Genomic DNA, 23,819 nt, shown 5'->3' with positions numbered 1-23,819 from the left:
AGTGTTTGTGCTGCTACATTATTTAATTATAGCTGGCTGACATAGTCTGGGGTGAGTGTGTGTGGTGGTAGTAAGAGGGTTTGGGAGGCAGCACAAGTTGCTGTTCTCGATGCATCTTTATAATTTCCAGGGGAAGAACACACATCTGGGGTTCAGCTACAAGTTAATATCGCCACTGTTAGGGGTTGAATAAAATTCTGTTGAGTATCTTGCTGCACTGAGCAATAACTCTATGTTTCAATGGATCAAATGTTATTTTGACACACCCAGAGATAACGGTCATCTATTCTGAAGCTTCCTTCAGCTCTGTGCACTACATGCCCCACACCAAATGAACAAAGTTGGTGACTGTTTGATAACACATTTTCCGCATTAACTTTATTCAGTGATAATATGTCAGATATTGTATTTTTAAGTCTGTATCAGTGCCCACAACTGGTCAAAGGAAACAAAACAATGAATGCAGATTTAAAGGCCCTATATACACACTCACAGTCAATCCATACACATTTGAATGTTGTTGCTTGTTTAAACCTCTTAGACAAGACCTTAGACCTGTGTTCAGGTATATATATTTTTAAAAAAACTGCAATGAACTTCTCCCCCACTTCTGTGTTGCCCCGTCAGGATGGGCATCTTACAATTTTTATCAATCTTATTAGTTTGTAGAGTTTGGTGACACCACAGAATTTCCAGCACAGCCACACCCGTCTGGAAGTCGCCTTAGGATGGGCTCACATGACAGGACTTTTGAAAAATCCTCACCAAATGAAGTCTGGTTGCATCATGTACATAAGGAGAACCTTCACAGATGTTCCTCTCTGTAATCTCAAACCTGCGCACGCTACAAGACTTAAAGAAAGTAATGGCGCATCACACACACACACACACTACAGGATATTATGAAGATTATCGTGCCAGGGGGAGTGAAGCAGCACCTCACATGAACTCAAACAAACAGAGAGAGCTTGCTCTGATAACGTTAATACTTTGAGAACGAGAACAGGAGGTGACAGGTCAGTTTTATTATTCATCCGCAGTAATGTGCTGGCTAACATTAGTCTCAAGGTGTCTGGAGGGGCAAATCTGGGGTTAAATCAGCCCGATACTGCTGAAATTTGAGCCCAGCCTTTTTTAACAATGACGCAAAAATCTGATGGCTCTCCATTATTGTCACAGGTTCAAACTCTGAGGACAATCTACAGATGTTAGTCATTTACACACAATGCTATCAATAACTACATGAAGACTTCCTGTAGCACACACCATCGCTATCCAGGTGCTGACAGCACATTGTGGAGCTCGAAACTGCAGGACTCGGAGTGCGTCTGTGTCCGCTGCGTGCCTGGTGAGGGAGGCGCCCACGCTGCAGGATTTCCTCCTGGCAAAGTGAACGCTTGGAGGATCGGCTACAAAGCTCTGGCTGGAAGGGGTGCTGGTTATTACAGTTTCCAGTGTGGCAGCGGGGCGTGTGGTTAAGAACACAATTAAACCGGTTACAAAGAAGTTGAGGCAATGATACAATAATGACAATCACCTCCGCGGCGGTTTCCCTTGATACGTTTGATAATGCTCAAGTTGGCATCAAGTTTAAGTCCATGTGGAGCAGGAGGAAGGGTTGAGTTCAGGCTTGCCTACAGGCAGGTCGGTTGAGTTCAATTTAATTTCTTATACACGGTTTGTTCATATTTTAATTGTCTTATTCTGTAAAAAAAATGCAGTTCATACCTGCATGTTAAGGTATCTGCTGCTTTGTTTTAGTGCCCTCCTCTGTCACTGTTAAAACACCACACTTCTTGAGGTGTTGACGTGTAAAGTGACTGAAGTCTCTGTTAGTCTTTTCAATGCTGCCATTGTAAATGTGTAATCTCTTAAGTTTTTTTCTGTATATTAAAATGGTATTGTGAGTTGCTTTTGAAACTTAAGTGCTATTAAAACAGGCTTCGTGAGCATTAAAAGATGGCGGGTAAAAACGGAATGTTCTCGACCCTCGACACAAATCTCTGCGCCCAACTGCAATCTGAGTGACGGTTTAATTAGCCAGAGTAGATGAAAACACTTGTGTGGTCATGAAGGGTCTTTCACCCGAAGGTAAATAAAGCCTGTTGCAACATCTTTACAGATTTTAAAATGTTAAGAATTGTACGCAAATGAGGGAAATGAGCAGTAGTGTTATTGTACTTTTGGACAGACCACTGAAAACTGCCATCACGGACACTCACTGACAACATAAAAGCAAAAAAACATCCAAAAACCTGTGAAACCAACCCAAAGATACAGTCCGAGTAATGTAGGAAGTTCAATGTAAACCATACGAAGGAATGTGTGGAGCGCAACAGAAGACAGTAACATATGTTGTAGACGAATGACAGATAAAGAGTGTTTAACAGGGCAGTACAGAGGCAGTAGATCACTTTAGAGTCCAGACCCGAGGAAGAAGTTGGTGAAGATGACGAGGTATATGAGCCTGCTGGGCCCAGCTATTCACACTGTCACACACACACTCAGTCCATCTTCTCCTTGTGAACCAGTTTGGGGGCATCCACAAAGTCCTGGCCGTTAAACAGGATGATAGTGGCCGTGATGGCGCTGGCAGCCCCCCAGAACGTCACGTAGGCCAGCGTCTCCGTCCACGTGTCACCTGCGAAGACAAGCAGCCATCATTTATGCAACTTTTCAAATCCACAGTAGGAGCCCGGTCACCTGAAACTCTTCAGCTGAAGGCCTGTCTACACAGGTTTTTCTGAAGCCAACAGATTCACGTTCATTTTAGTCAATACAGCTGTTAGAACAGACCTTTCACTGGCAATATGTACACATAACTGTGAACTGAGGCCTGTTTTTAGGCTTTAGGTCTGTTCTGATTATGGCAAACGAATGTTAATGATGTCAACTTGTGTTAAATTCATCAATCTAAAATCCCTGTTATCTCGTTTTAATGAATGACCATGAATCACCTTCCATATCCTCAGTAATCATGGCAGTATTTTTTGAAAGACAAGACAAAGGAGATAAGATCTTAAAAAAAAAAAAAACTCCCCTGGGGCAGTCTTGGTGAAGCCTGTGATGTCCATAAACAGCATCAGGTTGCTAAACCAGAAGATGCTTCAGGGGGAGCAGATTTCGAGAACCAATGCCAGTGATTCTCAGAAGGAGACCAGATTTTATAGCTGTATATATATTAATCATAGATATACATACTTAGTATTTCCTTATATTTCTCATTGTAATGTTTGGAGTCTATATTTATGGTCTTGACAATATTTGACGGGTAACTGACCAGTGATAAGCCTTTAGTTTTTATCCACCAGTTACCAAGGTAAATTCATTCCTCCAATTCACACAGTTCAATGTAAAAATAACGCAGCCTAATAAAGCAGCTGCTCATGGCTCAACAAAAACAATATTACTTTACTTTGACAGTCCACGTTGCCCACAAGGATTCCTCCTGCCAGCTGAGGCAAACTACTGAACTAATTCCAAAACATGTTGTACCTAGCTAGTTTTTTTTTCACCAATATATTTCAAATTAGGCCCAGGTTTAAAGCTAATGGAACTGCTGTTTTAAGTCACTAGAAAGGTGTGGTCAAAAATGCAGCCTGATTGACAGGTTTTCTCCTGTAGCAGCCCCATGTCAGTTCAGACTATACAAAGAAATGTAAAAGACTAAAAACCTGTATTCACAGCTGTTCACAACATTTTAACAAGGGGATGATGTACAGTAAAATAAGCAAGGGAAGAAATTATTTTTCAATAAATGCACTGATTACTGATAACATTTCTATGAGCTAATAGCAAAACTACAACACAGTTGAGATATGTTAATGTGAGTGTAGCAGAAAAGAACTTGCCTGCCATGAGAAGACAGACGATGCACATGGAAAATGCCACCAGCATAATGATGGGCAGCTGCAAAATAAAGAAACAGGATTCCAAAGATTAGACCGAGTTAAAGTCCCTGCTACTGCTGATCACAGAAAAAAAATTCAAATACACTGACCGTGAGGAACTTCCAGTCCTTCTGCACGCGAAGAGGAGAGGGTCCGTCTGACTCATCGACAGCAAAGTTACCCAGAAACAAGTCAATGGAATCCTGAAACAGACAAGAGAACTGACATCTTAACAGGAGATTTAAAATAAAAATAAAAATCATACACACTATGGGTGTCACAACATCATGATATTCAAGATACTTAATTTTGATAATGTGTTGATAAAATGTGAGACACCAAGTGAAGCTGTCGAGTCATGTGCATCTCCTTTCTAAGTTCATCTTGTTGTATTTTTACAAGTCATTGAGTGTAATTCTTCTTTTTGTACTGTATGCTATTTTTACAATTATGGTTACTGACTATATCGTAACCTCCCAACACTTGTACTGACTGTAATTTATTTGCCAAAAAAAGATAAAAAACAAACCATAAAAGTTAAAGATGCACTTTTCTAAACTCTACAAAACATAGCAACAATATTGTTATTGTGAAATCGACTGACCACAATATCACGTCGTGAAAATCTGACATTGTGACAGCCAGTATATGCACTTTTCTAAAGCACATCAATCTATCTATTGGGTCATTTCAAATCCAGTTTATCTGAAATATTAAATATAAGAAAAGGTTAACCAGGGAAAGGCTGCTTTGTCTCACAGCTTCCAGATGATTTGAAATTAAAAATTGAAACTAGCCCCCTAATAATGATGAAGGGTGTGGTCAACACATACAAATAAAGGCTCACACATACATGCGGGAGAAAAAAAAAAGGCCGAATACAGTGGTGTCTGACATATCATTATACAGAACGATTCAAAACACAAACACTACACAACGTCAGGAGTGATGACAAGGTGCACTTTCTCCGCCGCCATACCGCTGTGATGTCACGTCTTGTTACACACTCCCTCTGTTCTCCTTCACTTCTCTCAGGCGCTGCTTATCATGCAGTTAGCTCCATATTTAAGGGAGGGTGGAGGTGAAGACACTCTCTCTGCGTCTGTCCTGTGCTGTTTTGTTTTCTTTTGAGGATGGAGGTCTAGTAGTCCTGTTTTCACTCTCCATTGTCCATTTTAGCCAGGCCTCCGGACTTCCATAGATTTGGTATTATTTGTACATTAACATTCATTCTTTTGCCATCTTGTTCTTGGGTATGGCGTGCTGTTTAGTACATTGCTGGTCAAAGAGTAGAGACAGCTGTTTATTCTGGTGTGGCTGTAACATACTTGGGTGCTTTTTGATGATGCAGCTTCACTACTTTGTGTGACGATCATCCAGGCTATTGTTAGTCGAGTTTAACAAGCTGTTTTGGGAGGTGTGTCCTTCTAGGGTTACTGTGCATGTTTGCTTTGCGCCGTAACTTGTTGTGTACTCGATTGGGCTCTGCGTGTTATTTGTTATCCAGCTGCACTCTGCACAGTCACTTTGTCACTATGTCTTATTCGGTTGCTGGTACTTTGTTTGCACAAGTGAGTTGTGGTTGTGCCTAATGAAACCTGAGTCTGTTATTTTTTTGGATACTATAATATTTAGTGTGCCGTTATACTTGTGTGTGGAGGGGCTATAATCCTGAGTGGTCAGTTGTGTGTTTGCTGTTTTGGTGTGAGCTGTTGTTAAGTACCTGGTCCTGCAGTGTTTCAAATCGGCTAAGAGGTCTTTTCTTTAGAGTTCCAAGTGCAATGGTATGCAGCATAAACATATAAATATATAAAGAAATATAATATTTTAAATCATGCTGAGGAAAATTCAGGAAGGAAATCAGCAGGGCACTTACCCTGAGAAAAATGTGGGGAAAAAAATGGAGTTTGATTTGCTGAGTTGATGATCAGGGAAAGGCTAACTGGAGGTGGGAGGAACAAAGCTACCGTAGCCTGGAGCCAGGGATGAGGCTTTCAAAGTGGAGTTACTCAATGTGGGACTGATGTACTGAGTATCAAGCAAAGCTATTTTTTAAAAAAGGTAAAGTTTAGGAGATCTGCTCTTCAATGGGTGATGGAAGCAAAATTTGTGCTGCTGGCAGGGGTAAGCTACAAAGATTTTAGCAGCAAAATGGCCTTTCACGTCAACACCACACAACCATGGTTCCTAAAGACCTGGAACTACTCACTGAGGAGCTTGTTCCATTTGTTGACTACACTGGGAAGGCTGTCGGCTCTAAAATGATTTTAGAGAGGCTGATCATTGCAATGGATAAGACTGCAGTTTTCCCTGGCTGGGACAAGCCAGTAAATGAATGTCATTTTGAAACTAACTTGCCCGACATTGTAGAAAAACAGTCAGGGCACCATTAAAAAGTCATTGGGTGTCCTCTGAGGGCCATAAATGTTCAACTTTAAGATTTTTTTCACTTACTTTTTCCATATATTTCACTTATTATTATGCTGTAGCATCAATCATTTATTTCTTAAATTAAGATTGAGTTTTTTTATGTTTAGAATTTTTACATTTTTTCAAAAAGTATCATAGGAGTGTAATGCTAGATCAGATCATGTTTTTCACAACCTGGCATTTATATGTGTAAAACAGTGTTTTTAAAACAAGTTTTTTTTAGAGAAAAAAAAATACAAGATGTGCCTATAAAAGCACAGACCTTTCTCTCAGGCACCTGCCTATTTTCCACTCTGTTAGGGATCAAACAAATCCAAACTTGGTGTCTGTACCAAAGTGACCAATCAAAGGAGAGGAGACTTCAGCCATCAATCACATAAAGCCAGCTACCCGCCACAGCTGAGGTAAACAAAGGCCCAAGTTACTTTTAGTTTTTTTTAGTCATGCAACAGGAATCATACCTGTCTGAATCCATCAGAGAAGTTGTTTTTGTAGTAGCGAATCATGGAGTTCCAACCATCCATCAGAAGCCCCAACCGTGTCCTCTTTCCCGTCCTGATGGAAAAATGAGCTTTGATTAAACAAGAGCCATGATAGTAACACTGCAGGTGCACACTTTATTCTATGTAAGGGGACCCTTGGTGACTTGAAAGGCACCATCAAACAAAATGTATTATTATTATTATTATTATTATTATTATTATTATTATTATTATTATTATTATTATTATTATTATTATTATTATTAGAAAACAACATATGTGTGAGTCAACTGATGTGTGGTAAACATTGTTACAGCACTGTACCTTGTGAAGTCTGTTTTCAAGGCCCCAGTTCCTGCATACTGTACAGCGCATGCATTGGCATTGTCAGCCCATGCTGGTTAGAGATCACACACAGAGAACAGTGAGGGCACACTCATTCTACTAATGACACAACACATGCGAACAATCGAGCATACAAAGGACAATACCGTTTTTGTAGATCTTCTCAAACTCGGCCTGCTCTTCAATCCTCTGACCCACATTGAGAACCCCCATCCTCTGCGGACACACAATGCATATACAGGTCGTTTAGATTCAGGTCGCTCAATGCAAGTAGGATGAGGAATTCTAAAACCTTTTTGTATCTTTCCAAGAAAACAGACCAAATAAATGGCGAATCGGTTAAGTAACATCAGCTGTGTGTAAGAGTATGTAACCTGCAAAACTGCCTCTTAAAGAAGATACTACCAGTTAAAACCATAGGTTTTATGGGTCATATCATTAAACTGACCTCACTATCAGCACCCTCAGGTCTTGATGAACATGTAGCTGTAGTATTTATGTTTTTTAAAGCTAGAAATGAAGTTTATCAGTGAAAGCAATCTAAAAAGTCACCACATTTTTGTTTGTCCAAAGACTTCACAAAGTGAAATTTGATGGCAGTCAGTGGGGGAGAGGAAATTTTCACTTGGTTCTCAGTAACCAAAATATCTATAAAAAAATTAAGTTTTATGGCTGATAGAAACAAGCAGAAAAAAACATATGGAAGACAGAAAGGTAACTGTGATACTGTCATAGTTGGAAGTTAAAATAAGTTACCTGAAAATGCTCAATATTGTAATGAAGAACAAGTTGACATAAGTTTAGCATTTTAAAGACTATAATAGGGAGAAAAAGGTGTAACAAAAGCACAACACGTTTTACCCATGAATGGTTGCTGCAGACACATTTCTAAGTTCTAAGTTTTATAGAGAATGTTGTTGCAGTAATGGGGTTAAAAATACCTGAAGCTGAGACTGTAGGGAGCGTCGAGCCAGGAGGCTCTGGATGACATTGGTCCTGTCCAGGCAGTCCATGCAGTTACTGCGGAAGACGCCTCTTTGCCGAGCCACTGTCTTGTCCTCCGAGTTCACCATGAAGTAACTATAGACAGAAAAAGTGTCAGTACTCCTCCACAGTACACAACTAGATATAAGCTCAGAGCAACTGTCGGTTAAGTTACCTGTACTCATCTTGTGTCTCAGCGACAGAATCCACCAGGATCTGGAGACGGTCCCATCTCATGCGGCTGCACTCTTTGTGGAAGTCGAAGGCTATGTAACTGTGGGAAGGAGGGGAAGTCGTCACATTGAGACCAGACAGACTTTGACATTCTTTGTTACAGAGGTAGCAGAAATGGATATAACCACTGTGTTTACATGTGCTTGAAGACCTAAGGGTTAAGGTATAAGGAATTACTGGGTTGCATAGCAAAACCAAAGTTCTTACACTCTTCATGCTACACAAAAAAAATGTATATCAAGTTACTCACATACAAATAAAGTCTAAATAAAAACACAGTGCATCTTCTCAATTTGCATAAATTCTCTGTGAACAGTACAATAATTCAGTGGAAAAAACTGCTAAGCCAGGCCCACTTTTGATCGCACCACTGCAACCACCAACACACCAGCAGTTTCCTCTCTGCTGCAGAGGCAGATTTGGCATCTTTCTTCTGTACATTCACATGTTTAGGTTCACAATGACTGCAACCATGTGACTTTGGTTTTAACTTAAAAAAAAAAACGAACTACTTTGTTGTTTTCATTTTTGAAATCTGATCAATGAGCTTTAAGTTACCAAGTTACTAGGTCTCAGCGAAATACACTGAGTGAACCTAAAAGTTGGAGAAGGTATGAAGTGGCACTTACTTGAGCATACCATTGTTCATGCCAGATACCATCTTGGCAAAGGCCTGCTCCAGTGGCTTCTCTGAGCCCTTTTGATTAACCTGGAAAACAAGGGAAAACATATAATACCTTGCTTATAAGCCTTTGCTTGTATTTGCAGTTGAAGCATTAAATAATAGATCTTGCAAAGGGGGATCCTCACCAGGTTCAGAATAGTTTGCTTCCCATAGATGAGGAGCTGAGAGTCGAAATGCCTCTGGAAACCATCCAACTGGAAACCCACAGTTGGTCAAGTGGTTAGTAAAATACCTTAAATATTATCATTATTTTATTGTGCAGAAACAAGAAAATGCTCTTACATGATTGGTGGTTTTGCTGATTATAGGTTTAGGTTTGTATTTGAGGTTTGGCCTCTGACTCCAGTAAAAGGGCATGGAGCCCCGTGTCTGCAAGGGGATGAAAAAAAATGGTTTGTCTTGAAGTACAAAAGTACAAATGAGCCACAATTCAAGTAGTCTGTAATAGTAACACTGGCCCTCATACTTGCCTGTACAAACGAAGCCTTTGTCCCCTCATACAAAACTATTTGCTCAGTCTCCACAAAGTTGGCGGCGTGCCCTTCAGAGTCGATGCCTGTGGAGACAGGAGAACATAAAACATCCAAGTATGGTCAGTAGTGTCAATACTCCTGTACACACCGATATATCGCTATTATATGACAATATTAGGAATTTGATTCAGGTCATGTAAACACCATATTCTGTTTGGATATACTTAATCAGGCCTTATTTCAAAGTTAGCATTTTCCAATTTATGAGGTGGGATATGTTGGTACTAGTCTTGTTTTGGGAAGCAGTTTTGAGACTTGTATGGCACATTAGAAATATGCGCCTCAATTTGGATTTTTACAGCCATTTACAACACATGGAACAGGCCACTGGTCTGTTTTTCAGTCCAATACTGGTAGAAAACATTGAATAAACATATTTTAACACAATAATATTTTGACGTTATGAACGGCATGTTAAGGCACATCTACCACTGAATTTCAACAGGAACATTAATAACATTTTTTTCTTTTCAACAGCCATCAGTTGGAATATTGTCTTCTAGGAATAAGGGCAAACTTAGTCAATGTTACCTTCTAGTATGATTAGGTAAGCTTAGTTCACATACTGCACAGCATCAGAGATTAACACAGCTGGGTGCCATCAGCTCCTCTGCTTTCCACTAGTCTAGGTGTAGTCTCAACGCCACACTGCTTGGTTCAGTTCAACCGACAGTGCTTCGGTGTCAAGCTTCAGGGGTATTTACCTCTAACGTAGTATCGGACGCCGGCCCGGAAGCAGCTTCTTCTGGATATGAGGATCCACTCAAAGATTTTGCCGTTTATACGACATGGCTTCATGACGATGACTAGATCAGGATGGTCAAGGAAAGGCTTTGCTCATCTCTCTCATCATCGCTACATTGTGTTGTAGGAAATGTCATCCATGCTTAATTACAGAACATTTGAAAATATAAGATATTTTGTGAAAAGGATACATCCATGGACAACTGGAAGAGCAAACTTATGAAGCTAGGGTGAAAAAGTGACATTGGTAATTTTAATTAAATACATTTCAGTACGAAAACACACGTGCATGATTGAAAAACAAATGGACCATGGCCACAGTCACATGTGTTACCTCCGGCTGAGCAGCCAGGTCTCTCAGGAGATTACCATTCCACACAAACCTCTGATCTGCCTGAAAAACACAAGCAATCACTGAGTAAGACAACAAGACAGAATTCATCAGTCACTCATCAAGCATATGGAAAAACATTTAACAGTAAGATCCACTAACACTAAGACCAAACCCAGTAATGTGTTTCAAACATTTCTACATTATCGGTGACTGTCAGCTCCAAACCACTATGTTCCTACAAAACACAAATACATTTAAAAGCTGCTCATGAATAGTCAGTTACATCGAGCTGCAACTATTGCAGTCTAAAACAGAGATCCTGCGATTAAATCATATCTTGGCAAAGGTTTCAATTAGGGATGCACATCATTTAACATTTAATTACCTGCTTCTCATGGCCTATACCAATGTCTGACTGTCTAGTCTACACTGTGTAGCTCTACTCAAATGCAACATGGTGGCTCCTTCTTCTTTTTGGATTTCTTCTCTGTTTCTTGAACAAACTTTTAAAGGCACACGGCCACCTCCTACTCTATTACAGTGTGCAGATGCTGGGACTGTTAAGTCAATAAAAGCAATTTGCCTTCATAGAATAAGAATAAGAATACAAATAAGAATAAGGCCAGTAAGTATAAAGCTTGTTTCTTGTTGTTTTTTGAGGAACAGGTTTAGAGATGTGTTTATTCAACTTCAAAATAATTTTGGAGGATGAAGTTTCTTGATGTTGTTCATTGCATTTTCTGTCATTCAACTTACCCACCATTGATATAAATGGGGTACACAAAATGCGAGAAATGCCCTTTTAGTGTAACGTAATACAATTCAATAGTATCAAACGGCAGCATTTAGTGGAGGCCCACTGTATTAGAATGCATTAAAAAGATGAACTCAAAAAGGTGGGACTATTTTCAGCGCATGATTGGTCCATATTAGGCACTCTAGTGAGTATCTCGTTCAGCAGGATGGAGTACGTGGGACTGAATCAGAATAATCAACTAAGAGATAAGGCTTTGTATATATACACTATACATTAGAAGGAACAAGATCCACTATTGGTTTGGGCCTGCATATGGGATTTGTTCACAAGAACTATCCACAATACTGCCATTATGACTGACTTATAACTTAGGCTTGATTGCCACTAGTGGCCCTGTAATGTTTTGATATCTGACTAACTGTATTGTTCATATGTCATGGTCCATAAGAACGTGCAGGTTATGTTTCATGGTCTGTTTTGGCATGTCTGGACAAAACCATTTGAATGCCGCACTGTATTAATTCTGACTTGTCGACAAGTACATGAATATAGCGTAGTCTTATGTAAGGCACTTAGGTATCATACCCTCTCTAGCAGACTCATCTCCTGGAAGTCAGGGCTTGTGTTAGCCAGCCGCTGCAGAGTGTGTGTCAGGTCGTAGTCAGTGCAGAAGTAGAAGCCATCTGTGGTCAGCACATTGTTGATCATGGACAGGAAAGTCTTATTCTCTTGAGACTAGAAGGGGAAAGAAAACAGACTTTTAGATTTCAGGAAAACTCGTGACAATGGCAGCTTGCCTATATATGCCGCACCAGTTTTGTCTGTGTTAGGGATGCGTCAGTACAACTCTTCCTTTCTTTCTACCTCCAGTCTCTTGTGTATCTGCTGATATGGAGTACCAATCGAATAACAGCTCTATCTTTTCCCCACATTTACAATCTGTATGTCTCACTGCATGGGCCATCTTTGCATGGTAACTTGCAGTCTTGGATTGCTGTGGCACAATAAACTGATTACTCACTGGTAAAATAAGTGTTAAAAAAAGTTGGCCAGTTAAGATGGCAATGATAGAGGTCTGAAGGTGTACTGCTCTACTACACTTCTACGCTTGCTGCCTTTATTCACATTCAATTGTTGATAACTCCATTATCAAAGTGAATTTAAGGCACAATACTAAAGTAGTGGACTGGACCCTTGATAACTGTGAGTATACTGTGGAAAGTGAATCCTCGTGAAACTTAGTCAAGTATTGACTCAGATGCTAATGCTACTGATATTCAGGTTTTGTTTTTGTTTCACATAATTTTTTTAGTCTTACTCTTGGTGCTTAGCATACCTTTGCGCCCTCATATACACAGTCTTATGAAGAGAAAACCAACATTGCAGAGATTCAGGCTTTTTGAGCTTTGTGCATTTCTGCTAAGCAAATGGGATCAGGCTGCTAAGCCAGTAAGCACAGTGAAAGCAGCCTGATGTTACACTGCCATCTTTCAACTGACTCAATCTGCTTGCATACATACCTCTCACTAATTCAGCCCTGAGTGGTTACACTTAGGGACAAGTTTATTTTGTTATGATGACAGCAAGTACAATCACTAGTATTTGTAAAAATAAATAAACAAAAATCATCGTTTTATCATCTTGATAAAAGCAACACAATCTAATCTACCGTTCTTCATTTAATAGTCCTGACAGCAACAGAGGCAACATTACCCTCTTTTCCACCAAATTACTTTTCCATATGGTACCCTTACATAACCCCTATGTAACCCGTGGTAACTGTACCTACACATGAAATCAGTTTTGTGTTTCCACCTCAGACAGAAACCTTGAAGAAATTCACTGCTAGAAAAGTGGCCCTTACAGCAGAAAATGTTGTTTAAAACATTTATGGTGAGATTCAACTGTACAACTGATAAATCCTTTGCTGTTTTGTTGAATGTATTAAATTTGAAGAAGGTTAAGGTCTCTTCATCTCTCCACACAGAATCTGATGTTTTCATGTGCCAGCACCTGTTATCTTTCCAGTCCAGCAGACGTTTCAGTGGTTGTTTAAATCAGTTACCGTTTTGCCACTTTGTGGCATTTCGGTTTTATCAGTAAACCAACTGTTCAACCTCCCCCAAGTACAAAAAAAATATTGTCAAAAATGTGTCTGCATGTTTTTAATTTTCAGTTTCACTCAGGCTTTTCTTATGTGCAAATTGGAAATCCAGGTCTGAGACAATGATCTTGCTGACCTGGATCTCCGAAAGATGCAGCACTGTCTTCTTGTACGAGATCATGTCAAAATCCACAGCCTTCCACACAGCATGTCCCAGCAGGCTGCCCACATTCCTCTTCCTGGTGATGACGATCAGGTACATCCCTGTGTGGTGTAAGTGGTCAGTCACAGCCGTTTTATTGTACAGGCCTTAAAAACATGCTCAACATACTGCTGTTTCATCATGGTACCTACCTGCAACCAAGCGGATAGTTCCCATGATGCCACAGATAGGCCTGGTGACTGCTGAGGGTGGAACATCTTTCTTGCCTATGGTTAAAAATTCAGACACTTCAATGAGTGATAATTCAATTTTCTATTTAATCTATATCAAATAGAATAATACAATTTATATGGTAGGAGAACAAAGAATCATACAAATATGTGGAACTTAACATAGTGAGCGCAAAGCTGTTGGCTGTCGTTGACTCATCCACAGCAAGTGAAATGCATTGTGCGTTCTTGATTAGTTACTATTTAACTGCTTTACAAGGTCGAATAGTAACTTAGTTATCCTAGTTGAAGTGCAGTTGGATAACGGCATTTGCTTGAATTTCTCTGACATCTCTGGTCCCTCCTTTCCCTCCAAGGTAGCCTCAACTCATCCAAACACTCACAAACCACCTCTGCATGAGAGAAGCACCCAGGCCACTCTGAGAGAAGCTTTAGTTGCTCGCGCTTGCGGCGTTATAGATCTCACAAACAATGTTGGTTGCTTCGTTAAAAGATTTCAACTGTCATACACCTTTGTACTCTGTGGATTCAGTTGGATAATGTTCAAAATGTGTGTGCTCGGGGTCATGTCATGTCATGTCCGAACCGCTTATCCCTTTCCATGGGGTCGCGGGGTGTTGCTGCTGGAGCCAATCCCAGCCTTGTCTCAGGGCGAGGGCAGGGTGCTCCCTGGACAAGTCGCCAGCTCATCGCAGGGCCCTCACTGATGAGCAATGTTGGGTTCAGTATCTCGCTCAAGGACACTTCGACATGCAGCTCAGCCCTGCCTGGAGCCGGGATTTGAGCCAGTGACCTTCCGATCACTAGTCGACCTGCTCTACCCACTGAGCTACAGCCGCCCCACGTGCTCGGGGTCATACTGTCATTTTACATCCCCACTCTTTACAAAAGGGGGCAGAGAGGGCACAGACAGTTATTACAGAATCAAACATACATAAGTCGTAAAAAATTGTGAGCAAGAGAAAATGAGACAAGTTGCATGTGTGTAGTTTAGAAGCAGATAAATTCTCTGGTGTAACGTGATTGCGAGCACTTAGCACGCATCGTTGCACAAAGACAAACACTTAGACAAGTTCCGTTAAAACTGTCACATCGGGACACAATTGCTGCAATTTTCCCCAGCTGCACTTTATATTTAATAGCACTAACAAGGCATTGCTCAATAAAACCTTTTTTTCCAAAACAGAAACTGTAGACTTCACGACATAGTATTGTATTCATAACAAGAGGTTATGGGCTGGGTCTGGATTGACATGCTTTTCTAGCCAAATGCTAACTGGGATCCAGACTTTGAGGGGCCCTCATCTAAACAAAAGCTGAGGCTAGTTTTTGTCGTATTGTCAATGTTGCATAACCATTAAAACTTTCAAACGCTACCTGTGAGGGTCATCTCATTTGAGACCCTGTCGATTGCCAGCACTGCATCAGCCCCCTCATCGCAGGCCTCGATGAAGAACTTTTCTGGGGTTGTGTGCCTAGGAAAGATCAAAAGAGATGTTAAAGAGTTTCTCATCCAGGGGTAAAATTACAAGTTAAAAACGTTTAGCCAGGTTCAAACAGCCCAGTGTGTTACAGATAAGGCATTAGAATGCTAATGTCCACAAAGTAGACTACTAGTGTCGCAACAGCAAATCAGATGATCAAAATGATGCAAGGAGCAATACTTTGCAAAACTAAGTTTGAACACTTTGGACACACATAGATGGTGCTGGCTGTTTTCCTGATCACTAAAATCCAAATAAATTAGACTATTCTAGCCACAGCGGTATTTGTGACTTTGATCCTTGAACAAAGTGGGAGCTCTCTGAGGATCTCTGTTTGATTTTCAGGTTTTGGCTCCTATACGTATTAGCTGACTACCCACGATGCCATTGCATGCTAGCTGTATTTTCCCTCATTAAACACACCGACCCTTTAGCTCACAGCTGTGTCTCTGGGCCAGAGCGGACAGGCAGAGTGTCTGCAGAGCATGCCGCCTATCCATTAACACCAGCTTGCTGAAAATGAGTTGCTCAAGCTCAGTTTGACATGCAGCTACAGAGGAAACGTAGTCTTTAACCCAACAAGAGCAGCGACTGGCCCATCAGGAGTGGACTGCAACAGCTGAAAAGGGTTAGTACCACTGCTGCTCGCAGTTTGTTATACAAACCAACAGCAAGCAAAACTGCACCTTGAGTTACACAGACTCAAACTGCTAACTCATGAGCTTATGTAACAACTTATCACAGCAGAGCGCACAGCAGATCTGTTCCTCTGGCAAACCCCTTTTAGCATCAACAGAGTACAATGACAACAAGCACAACACACCATGAGTTCAAAGATGTTGCTGCCCACACTGACATTAAAGTTGTCAACAGGAAGACAACAGGATTGCAGTTTGCAATACATGCGCCGCAAGGGTTCTGACAGGTGGGAAAAAGTCTTGAGTTTTAACACAACAAATCTCAAAAGTCACTTGAAAACAGTCATTTAAAACCTTTTATTATGAAGCAGCAAAATCAGGAAACATTTGGATTCACCAGCAGTGACTTAAATTAATCGGCAATCGGTTTGGACTGTAAAGTAGTTTAGATGAGTGATCTCAAGCAGCAGTGACAAATACCAGAAGCTAGGCAATCACACAGACACATTTTGAATGGATGCTACCCTAGTTACTATTATATATACAGAAATGGGCCATAGCATTCTGGATACATCTAAATTACAAAACACCCAAGAGACTAACCCCCAAAACAGCCGCCTCTTGCAGCTGATGATTATGAATTTGTTCTGGATCTTTTAGAGGTTTTGACAAAGGTCCAGTTTGGGCGCGGTCTCAGCCCAATGGTTTAGGGTTCTGATGACCCCCAGCTTGCGCTCGAGTGGGTGATGAGAGTCGAACAGCAACTTTGTGAAGGTTTTCTGTACACCTCAATGTTGAGGATTTTGGCTTTTTCAATGTGGACTGCACAGTCCAGGAAGGGCAGACTGTCTCTTCAGACATCTTCCTTTATGAACCTGATGTCCTGGCCAAAGCATTTATATGTTCTGTGAAGGCTTCCACTTGCCTTGTTGTCTCAAAGGTATGGAATGGCAGACACATCAAAGCACCTCACTGAGAACAAAAGCTCTTACCTGAAGAAATAAGGGCATCAACAGCACAGCACATCTGGACATACAAGAGAAGTGCATAAAAACCCTGTCCAACAGAGAGCCCACCCAACCAGAGGAACTTTGATGTGACAGAGTCAGCCATCGGAAACAACAAGGTGGCAGACACAGAGGCAGAACAGCCCTGGTTGAAGTAATCAGCAACTCCTGCTAATGCAAAATCACGCCCCTCCAACCCCACTAGCTAGGAAAGGATGGTCCTGGCATCACTCAAAAGAGACCGGAACGTTGCCACCTTGCCAGCAGATATAGAGAGATGCGCTGTGGTGCTAAACACAGCAGACTAGCACATCAAAGTCACAGATCTGCTCACTGACACTTACACCTATGAAACACTGAGGCAGGCCCTACCAAGAGAGGGTTATAACATATCTGCTAAAACTGGATAAAGACAAAGTAATTAACAGGCCATGATATTACAGACTGTACCCTGAGGATGCCATCCCATGCATCTATGGAAACCAAAGATACACAAGGAAGCAGCATCAATCAACTTCACCCCAGACCACATTGTACATTTCGTATATGGTGTACATGATAATTACACAAACCAGATGTACAATGGTGCACTTGATTGCGGTTATTTTGGAGGAAAGCCACCGCCATCCTTCTGCTTCTGGTTCACGGCCCCGGGAAAAAACTCAAAATGCAAAAAAACGCAATATCCAATCTGATCTGATGGAGCGTATACATGCAGGAGTAATGCAAATATCAATCGAATAATCTAGGTGTATTAATCCGACTATGAGAAATCCTATCCGGTCCGATTTTAGTCAGACTAAGGTGTATACATGCATTTCAAAAATCCGATCATAGTCGGACTAACCCAATAATTTGTTTTTCTTGAGTGTCATGTAAACGCACTGACTGGTTCCAATATGTGATTGACACCTGGGTCAGAATCAGAACAAGGGCACTGCAAGCCTCCACAGAACATACAAATGCTGTGGACAATAACATCAAGTACAAGCGGGAAGATTCCCCTAGCCCTAACATCTCACAGGGAGGTTGGTTGAGTCAGTGATGCACACATGACCTTCCAACTTTAAGGACACACCCATACACCGTTTAAAGCCAACACCCTTCCAGTTAGTTCGAGCTGAATAGGCCTCTCGGATGAGAAACAGTTGCCTACGATATGGCACTTAGAAGAGCTCACAAATAAATGTAGCAATACATCCATAGCCCTGTGGATGACTACTGTCATTCGCAATGAGTGCAAAGTGAAAAGTGTGCATGTAGGTCGACAGACAGACAGTCTATCCAACCTGTTCAACATTAATCACATGATTTGATGGGCATATTAGAGCCCTGCAACAGTAGTTACTAGTTTCCCCACAGTTCCTGTCTGTCTATTGTCAAACTATAAAAGAAAAGAAAAAGATCAGACAGAGCAAAACACAAAGCAAAACATGGAATGAGCAAAAAGGTCAAATGAGAGAAAATGGTGATTATTAAACTTAAGTAGACTATGCTATAAGTTTTCCTATAAAACCTCTTGATTCAATATTTTAAATGGACCTGACATCATAGTAACAGCTTGAATAACACTCAACATTAAACCCCTGAAGAAGAAAAATGTGACCTTTTGTTCAGCCGCAGACGTTTAGAGATCAGGGTGATGTAGTGAAAAACTCAACTGCTGCTGTGACACAACCACACAAATACTCCATTGTTGGCCCTCCATAATCTAGATTACACAGAACATGTCTGTGCTACACCGCACACAGGAAATTGAGACACTGACTGTTGAAGGACTGTGGCAAATATTTTGCATAGTTTAGTAGTTTAGCGCATTTACTATGAACCATGTGTTCTTTATATTACAGTTCTGCTGACCAATTCCCAAGCAATGTGGCAAAAGTTTTGCATGAGTTTTTGCATGAGTTTTTGCATAGTTGCGCCTATTTACAAGGGACCATGTGTACTTTATATAACAGTTCTGCTGACCATTTCCCAAGCATGTCCAAGTCTGTAGATTGGTTCCTATGTTTAAAGAAACCACTGGTTTTCATTCAGATAATAGGCCTATAGCACAGAAAACCAACTTGCAGGGACTTTAAACTTGACTTAGATAACATTCAGATTTTATTTATGTTGTTGTGTGGACTAACTAAAAAACTCTGCAATGCATCATCATTTAATAATGATCTCAAATAACAAATTAAACATGACATCCCTAGAATGAATCAAGTTTCAAGACTTCTGAAATATGATGTACATAAAATAGTTAGAAAATACTTGTTGCCCGAGGTGTGAAGAATCAATTAATGTTAAAAATATTATAACCAATTTTAAATCATTTTGAAATGAGGTGCAGAACCCTCCGAGGGGTTTCATGTGAAACCTGAGGGGTCATGAATGACTAATAATTCTGCTAGACAAATGTGTATTCGTCTAACTTTTCTTTTGTACTTTTTAAAATTGGAAATTACTGGAGAATTTTCCTCTTTAGACCTCTACAAATTATTAAGATGAACATCATACAGTTAATCTTAGGTTGAACTCTCTCAACTCTTATGTCACTTGTGACACGGGTTCATGAGCAAAGTCTGACTTTCCCTTCCTTTCCTCACTTTAAAAAAAAAGGGTCTCAAGCAGAGCTACTGCCAAGAAACGAGAAATGCTGAGCGCATCAGTCTGTAGTTAAACTTATCATTTTATGTATCAATTCAACAATTATATAATATTTCCTGTAAACTTCATCCCCTTGCACGATGGTGTACATTTTTCAAAGCCCTGACCACAACGCTAGGTTGTGTCAGATTTTGAGGCTTAGAATGAGTCTTAAAAGGGCTTTTATAAAACTCTAACAGTGATATAACATGCAAAACTGTGGTAAGATTGTTTGACCTGTTAAGCTCTGCAGCCTGTCTAGCTAGTTAGCCAAACAATAATGCCTCAATTTAAGTCATGCCATACATTATTCTGTTCATGCAAACCATTTGAGATTAAAAAAAAAACAAAAACAAATCAGCAATCAACAACCAACAAATAAGCAAGCTAAAAGCTAGTATCTAACTCACCAATCCAACTCACCAATAAAGTATCTGACTGTTTCAGTAGAGCGTCAGATTCCAACAAAAGCTGTCTTCCCTTACCTCCAAATATCCACTTGATCCATTTCAGTAACATATCTAGCCCAAACAACAGTATTCCATGATTAAATGGTGACAAAATTGCACAAAACACTGTGATTAATGATGGTTTATCATGCTGTCACTATCCCTTTACATGGAGATCCTGAGAGTGCAGAAGTTTGTCTGCTTATTTGAGTAGATTAGGTTATATGTCCACTCTAGAGCCTACAATAGCAAATGAATGATCATGCAGAACAATAATCCACTCTCTCTTCTTTTCCCCCTCTCCTGGGCCACTTACATGCCAACCTCCAGATGACAGGTGCATCATGTGGCAAAAGAGACTTTGAATCCAGTAATATAGAGTTTATAGAATATATTAAAGCAATAAACATGGACATTAATGCAAACTATGCAAGTATATGTAGTTTTACCCATTATTGTCAATCAGTGGTATTTTGAGGTCACAAAATGGTATTTTTTCGCCATGCACCGGCATATTTCCCCAGAGAAACAGTTGCGGCTCATCTACAGCCTTGTTTTGGCATTCAAAAATTTGGGCCAGAGAAAAAATAAATGTGTGGTCAAATGTATATAGGTTAGCACCAGACGAATGTACAAGAGCTTCTCTCACTTTGAGGGGGAAAACATCTTATTAACCTTTCACAAGAGCAGAAAACCATACCTGTATGGCAAATGGTTTGACAACAGCTCTGAATCTTCTTTGAGCTAGACTGGGATAGGCGCCTTGGGGTCATTTTTACAAAAGAATTGCAGGATTAAGATGAGGTTTAACGTCCACAGTGACTGAACTAAACCTGTCACGGTAACACTGCACAACTCAAGACTGAAAAAGACTAGTAGGACCGCTTAGCTTACACTTTGAATGAGGTCACCTGTTGGAACAAGGGTGTGTCTGGAAAAGTACAGACGGTTCTTTTTTGGCTTTCATAAAAAGTTATAGGAAGCAACAGCTAACGTTAAAATTCCACGACATTGCAGTTTACGTTTCACAGACAGCGTCAGTCACGAGAGTGCATTTACAACTCAACGTCAGGGTTCCCACCATTTATCAAAAAAAAAAAAAAAAAGCAACTGTCATATTTCCACACCTGGTTGGAAACGACAGCAGATTATGGGGTGGTTTTAACGACAGCCCCTTCAATAACGTCAAGTCTTCGCTGCCGGCTAACGAACTTCTCGCAGCCTTGTTCGCACAAGGCGGAGAAATAAAAACCCTCCTTGGGCCGTTCACTGTTAAAGACATGAAGCATCTGGCAGCCGTGCACACCTCCTGCCAGGCCAACGTCATGACACAAAGAGATGTCCTTCATAATGAATGAGTGTGGAGAGAAACTTGACTGGAGCCTGCTCTACCAGCCGAGCCTGTCAGCAACTTCAGCCGCCGTGTCACCTAACCCAGCGCTGCTTCTAGCTCCCGTTTTACCTTTAGCCACCGGCTTCGCTCCCTGTTGCCTCTGAACAGACTTAGAACACGAGAAGCGGCGGGTCGCAAAACACAATTAATTCTATTCTGTGCACTTACAAATTGTATCTCTCGTAGGCGGTCGCCATCTTTGCTCCGTGTACCTGACCTCAGTGATGACAGCAGTGAGAGTATTTCCGTGTGCGAGATTGCCAGGCAGCAGTTCCTCCTCTTCTTCTTCTTCGCCTTCTTCGTTTTTTTTTTTTTTAATTTGTTTTCCTCCGTCTTCTTCTTCTTCTCTGGTTTAGCGACGGAACGCAAACCAACGTGTGAAGGTGCGTGCCGCCACCTACTGTACCGGAGTGCGTAGCCTCAAGCGCTTCAGATTACATCTGACAAGTAACGGATTAATAACAATTGTATTATGACCCCAAAAATGTGAATGAATAAGTTAACACAAACAAACGAACCCAAACAATGATATCTTACAGTCTATAATAATATAATAAATTCACATATATGTTTATATGTACATGCAAGTCTACTCTATTTCTTACCTTTTTTTTATTATATTGTTTGGTTTTTATTATCATTGTTTATTGTGATATTGTCCGTTTGCAGGACAAATAAAGGAATCCTGATTCTCATAAACCTGTATCTTTCATAGAAAATAAAGAAAGCCTTGTAACATTCCCTCATTGTCACTCATCCATTTGCGACTTAGAGTAATTCACACATTCATACACTGATGGTGGTGGCTGCCATGCAAGGTTCCAACCAGCCCATCAGGAGCAGTTTGGCATTTAGTATGTATATCCAGCATTTTTAGTCACATTTATCTGATTCCCACCTTGCCATTAAATAGAGAGTTGATTTTTAATCCTGTGCGTCCCAAATCTTTTCTCTTGAAATACTCCCTCCCTCTCTTCTGCACTTTCCGTTGAAATCCTTCATGTCAATTAATTTCTGAATGCTGTACCCAAGTCTCCCCACTTCTTCTGCTACGTATCCCTCACTGCCTGCCTTATTCATGATGTGGCCTTGCCTTTTCCAAAGAGAGCTTTCATTACATCATCATCCCTTAATTTCAATGCTCTATTTGCAACCTTGTCTTTCTTTCTCATTGCCCTCGACACCAACATGAGCAGGAGCCCAACAAAATTTCACATGAATTCCACATCTTTGTAGTCTAAGCATAATCATCAGCTGATCCTCTCTTACTGTTTCTTTTCAGTTCAAGCTTTTGGGAGCTGCATTTGAATCTGAGCACATCTCTATCCATTGCAGTCCTGAAATTATAGCAGTTAGTTCTGCAGTAAACACAGATAATATATTATTAATTCTTTTTGCATATGACAACATCGAACTCCAGTTTGTATACTCCTGTTCCTACATGTTCACTCTTTGGCTCTTTGGATCCATCAGTGAATATTGGTATAGAGCTATAGTAATTATTTTGCAAATCATTTTTAAAAAAAGAGCCCAGTGTTACCCTAATTTATTTTAATCCATTCATGCTTCTGATCCACAAGTTGGAAGTCCTCATTGGGCACTGGAAATATCAATGGAAGAACATTACTCCAAACAACGCTGGGTCCATACTCTGATCAATTTATACTATATTCTTCTGCCACTGAATTAAAATGCATGCCAGCCAAATTCTTTACCTTTTCACTGCTGTGAATAATCCCAGCATCCACAAATCACAGCTTTCCTCTCCAGATCCATTTAACTTGACCCAACAAGTCAGTGACGACTTTGAATGTGTTTGACATATTGGCAATTCATTAGCTTCCACTAGAAGTGGATTAGCAGGAGTTGATTAAACTGCATACTAAGTCTCAGAACTCTGAACTGTATTCTGTCTAGGTTTTCCAATACGCTCTTTGCTGCTGCTCCATATACCATACATCCATAACTCAAACATGACTGTATTAGAGCTCTATATCCAACAGTGATTGTTTATCTGCTCCCCACTTGTAACCAGACAGATCTCAGAATCAGAAAAAGCTTTATTGCCAAGTGCGATTTTACACATACGAGGAATTTGTTGTGGTGATGTTGGTGCATGCATCAAATGACTATTAAGTGAAAATATAACAAATTAACAATATAAACTTAAAAAAAAAAAAAAAAAGAAAATATAACAAATTAACAATATAAGCTATTTTAAAAAGTAGAAAATATAACTATATAATATAAATATATATACATCATACATACATCTGTTTTTTGGTAAAAGGATAAA

At 40.3% G+C, this 23,819-nt stretch overlaps 1 protein-coding gene across 3 annotated transcripts; it reads right to left on the bottom strand.

Moving 5' to 3' along the window:
• Positions 1-351: 351 nt before the first annotated feature.
• On the bottom strand, positions 352-21,844 carry sacm1la (SAC1 like phosphatidylinositide phosphatase a). 3 transcript variants are annotated; one of them, XM_037092232.1, is made up of 20 exons: positions 21,692-21,844; positions 15,293-15,390; positions 13,877-13,951; positions 13,659-13,786; positions 12,004-12,153; positions 10,662-10,721; positions 10,519-10,552; positions 10,288-10,389; positions 9,521-9,606; positions 9,333-9,419; positions 9,176-9,244; positions 8,995-9,074; positions 8,307-8,405; positions 8,089-8,227; positions 7,294-7,363; positions 7,127-7,199; positions 6,782-6,875; positions 4,001-4,093; positions 3,852-3,909; positions 352-2,641 (listed from the first exon to the last, which is right to left on the bottom strand). In XM_037092232.1, exons 1-20 carry the CDS (start codon positions 21,718-21,720, stop codon positions 2,505-2,507), a joined length of 1,761 nt encoding a protein of 586 aa, XP_036948127.1. In that variant the 5' UTR covers positions 21,721-21,844; the 3' UTR covers positions 352-2,504. The 3 variants fall into 3 exon arrangements, with proteins under 3 accessions (XP_036948127.1, XP_036948128.1, XP_036948126.1); XM_037092233.1 differs by lacking the exon at positions 21,692-21,844 and adding an exon at positions 16,641-16,905; XM_037092231.1 differs by lacking the exon at positions 21,692-21,844 and having other exon boundaries at positions 15,293-15,443.
• Between the last annotated feature and the right edge of the window lie 1,975 nt (positions 21,845-23,819).

The sequence above is a fragment of the Acanthopagrus latus genome, chromosome 3 (assembly GCF_904848185.1).
Source record: "Acanthopagrus latus isolate v.2019 chromosome 3, fAcaLat1.1, whole genome shotgun sequence".
Classification (NCBI taxonomy): Eukaryota; Metazoa; Chordata; class Actinopteri; order Spariformes; family Sparidae; genus Acanthopagrus; species Acanthopagrus latus.
The sequence above is the reverse complement of the archived record's forward strand: the minus strand, read 5'-3'. Positions and strand labels throughout refer to the sequence as shown.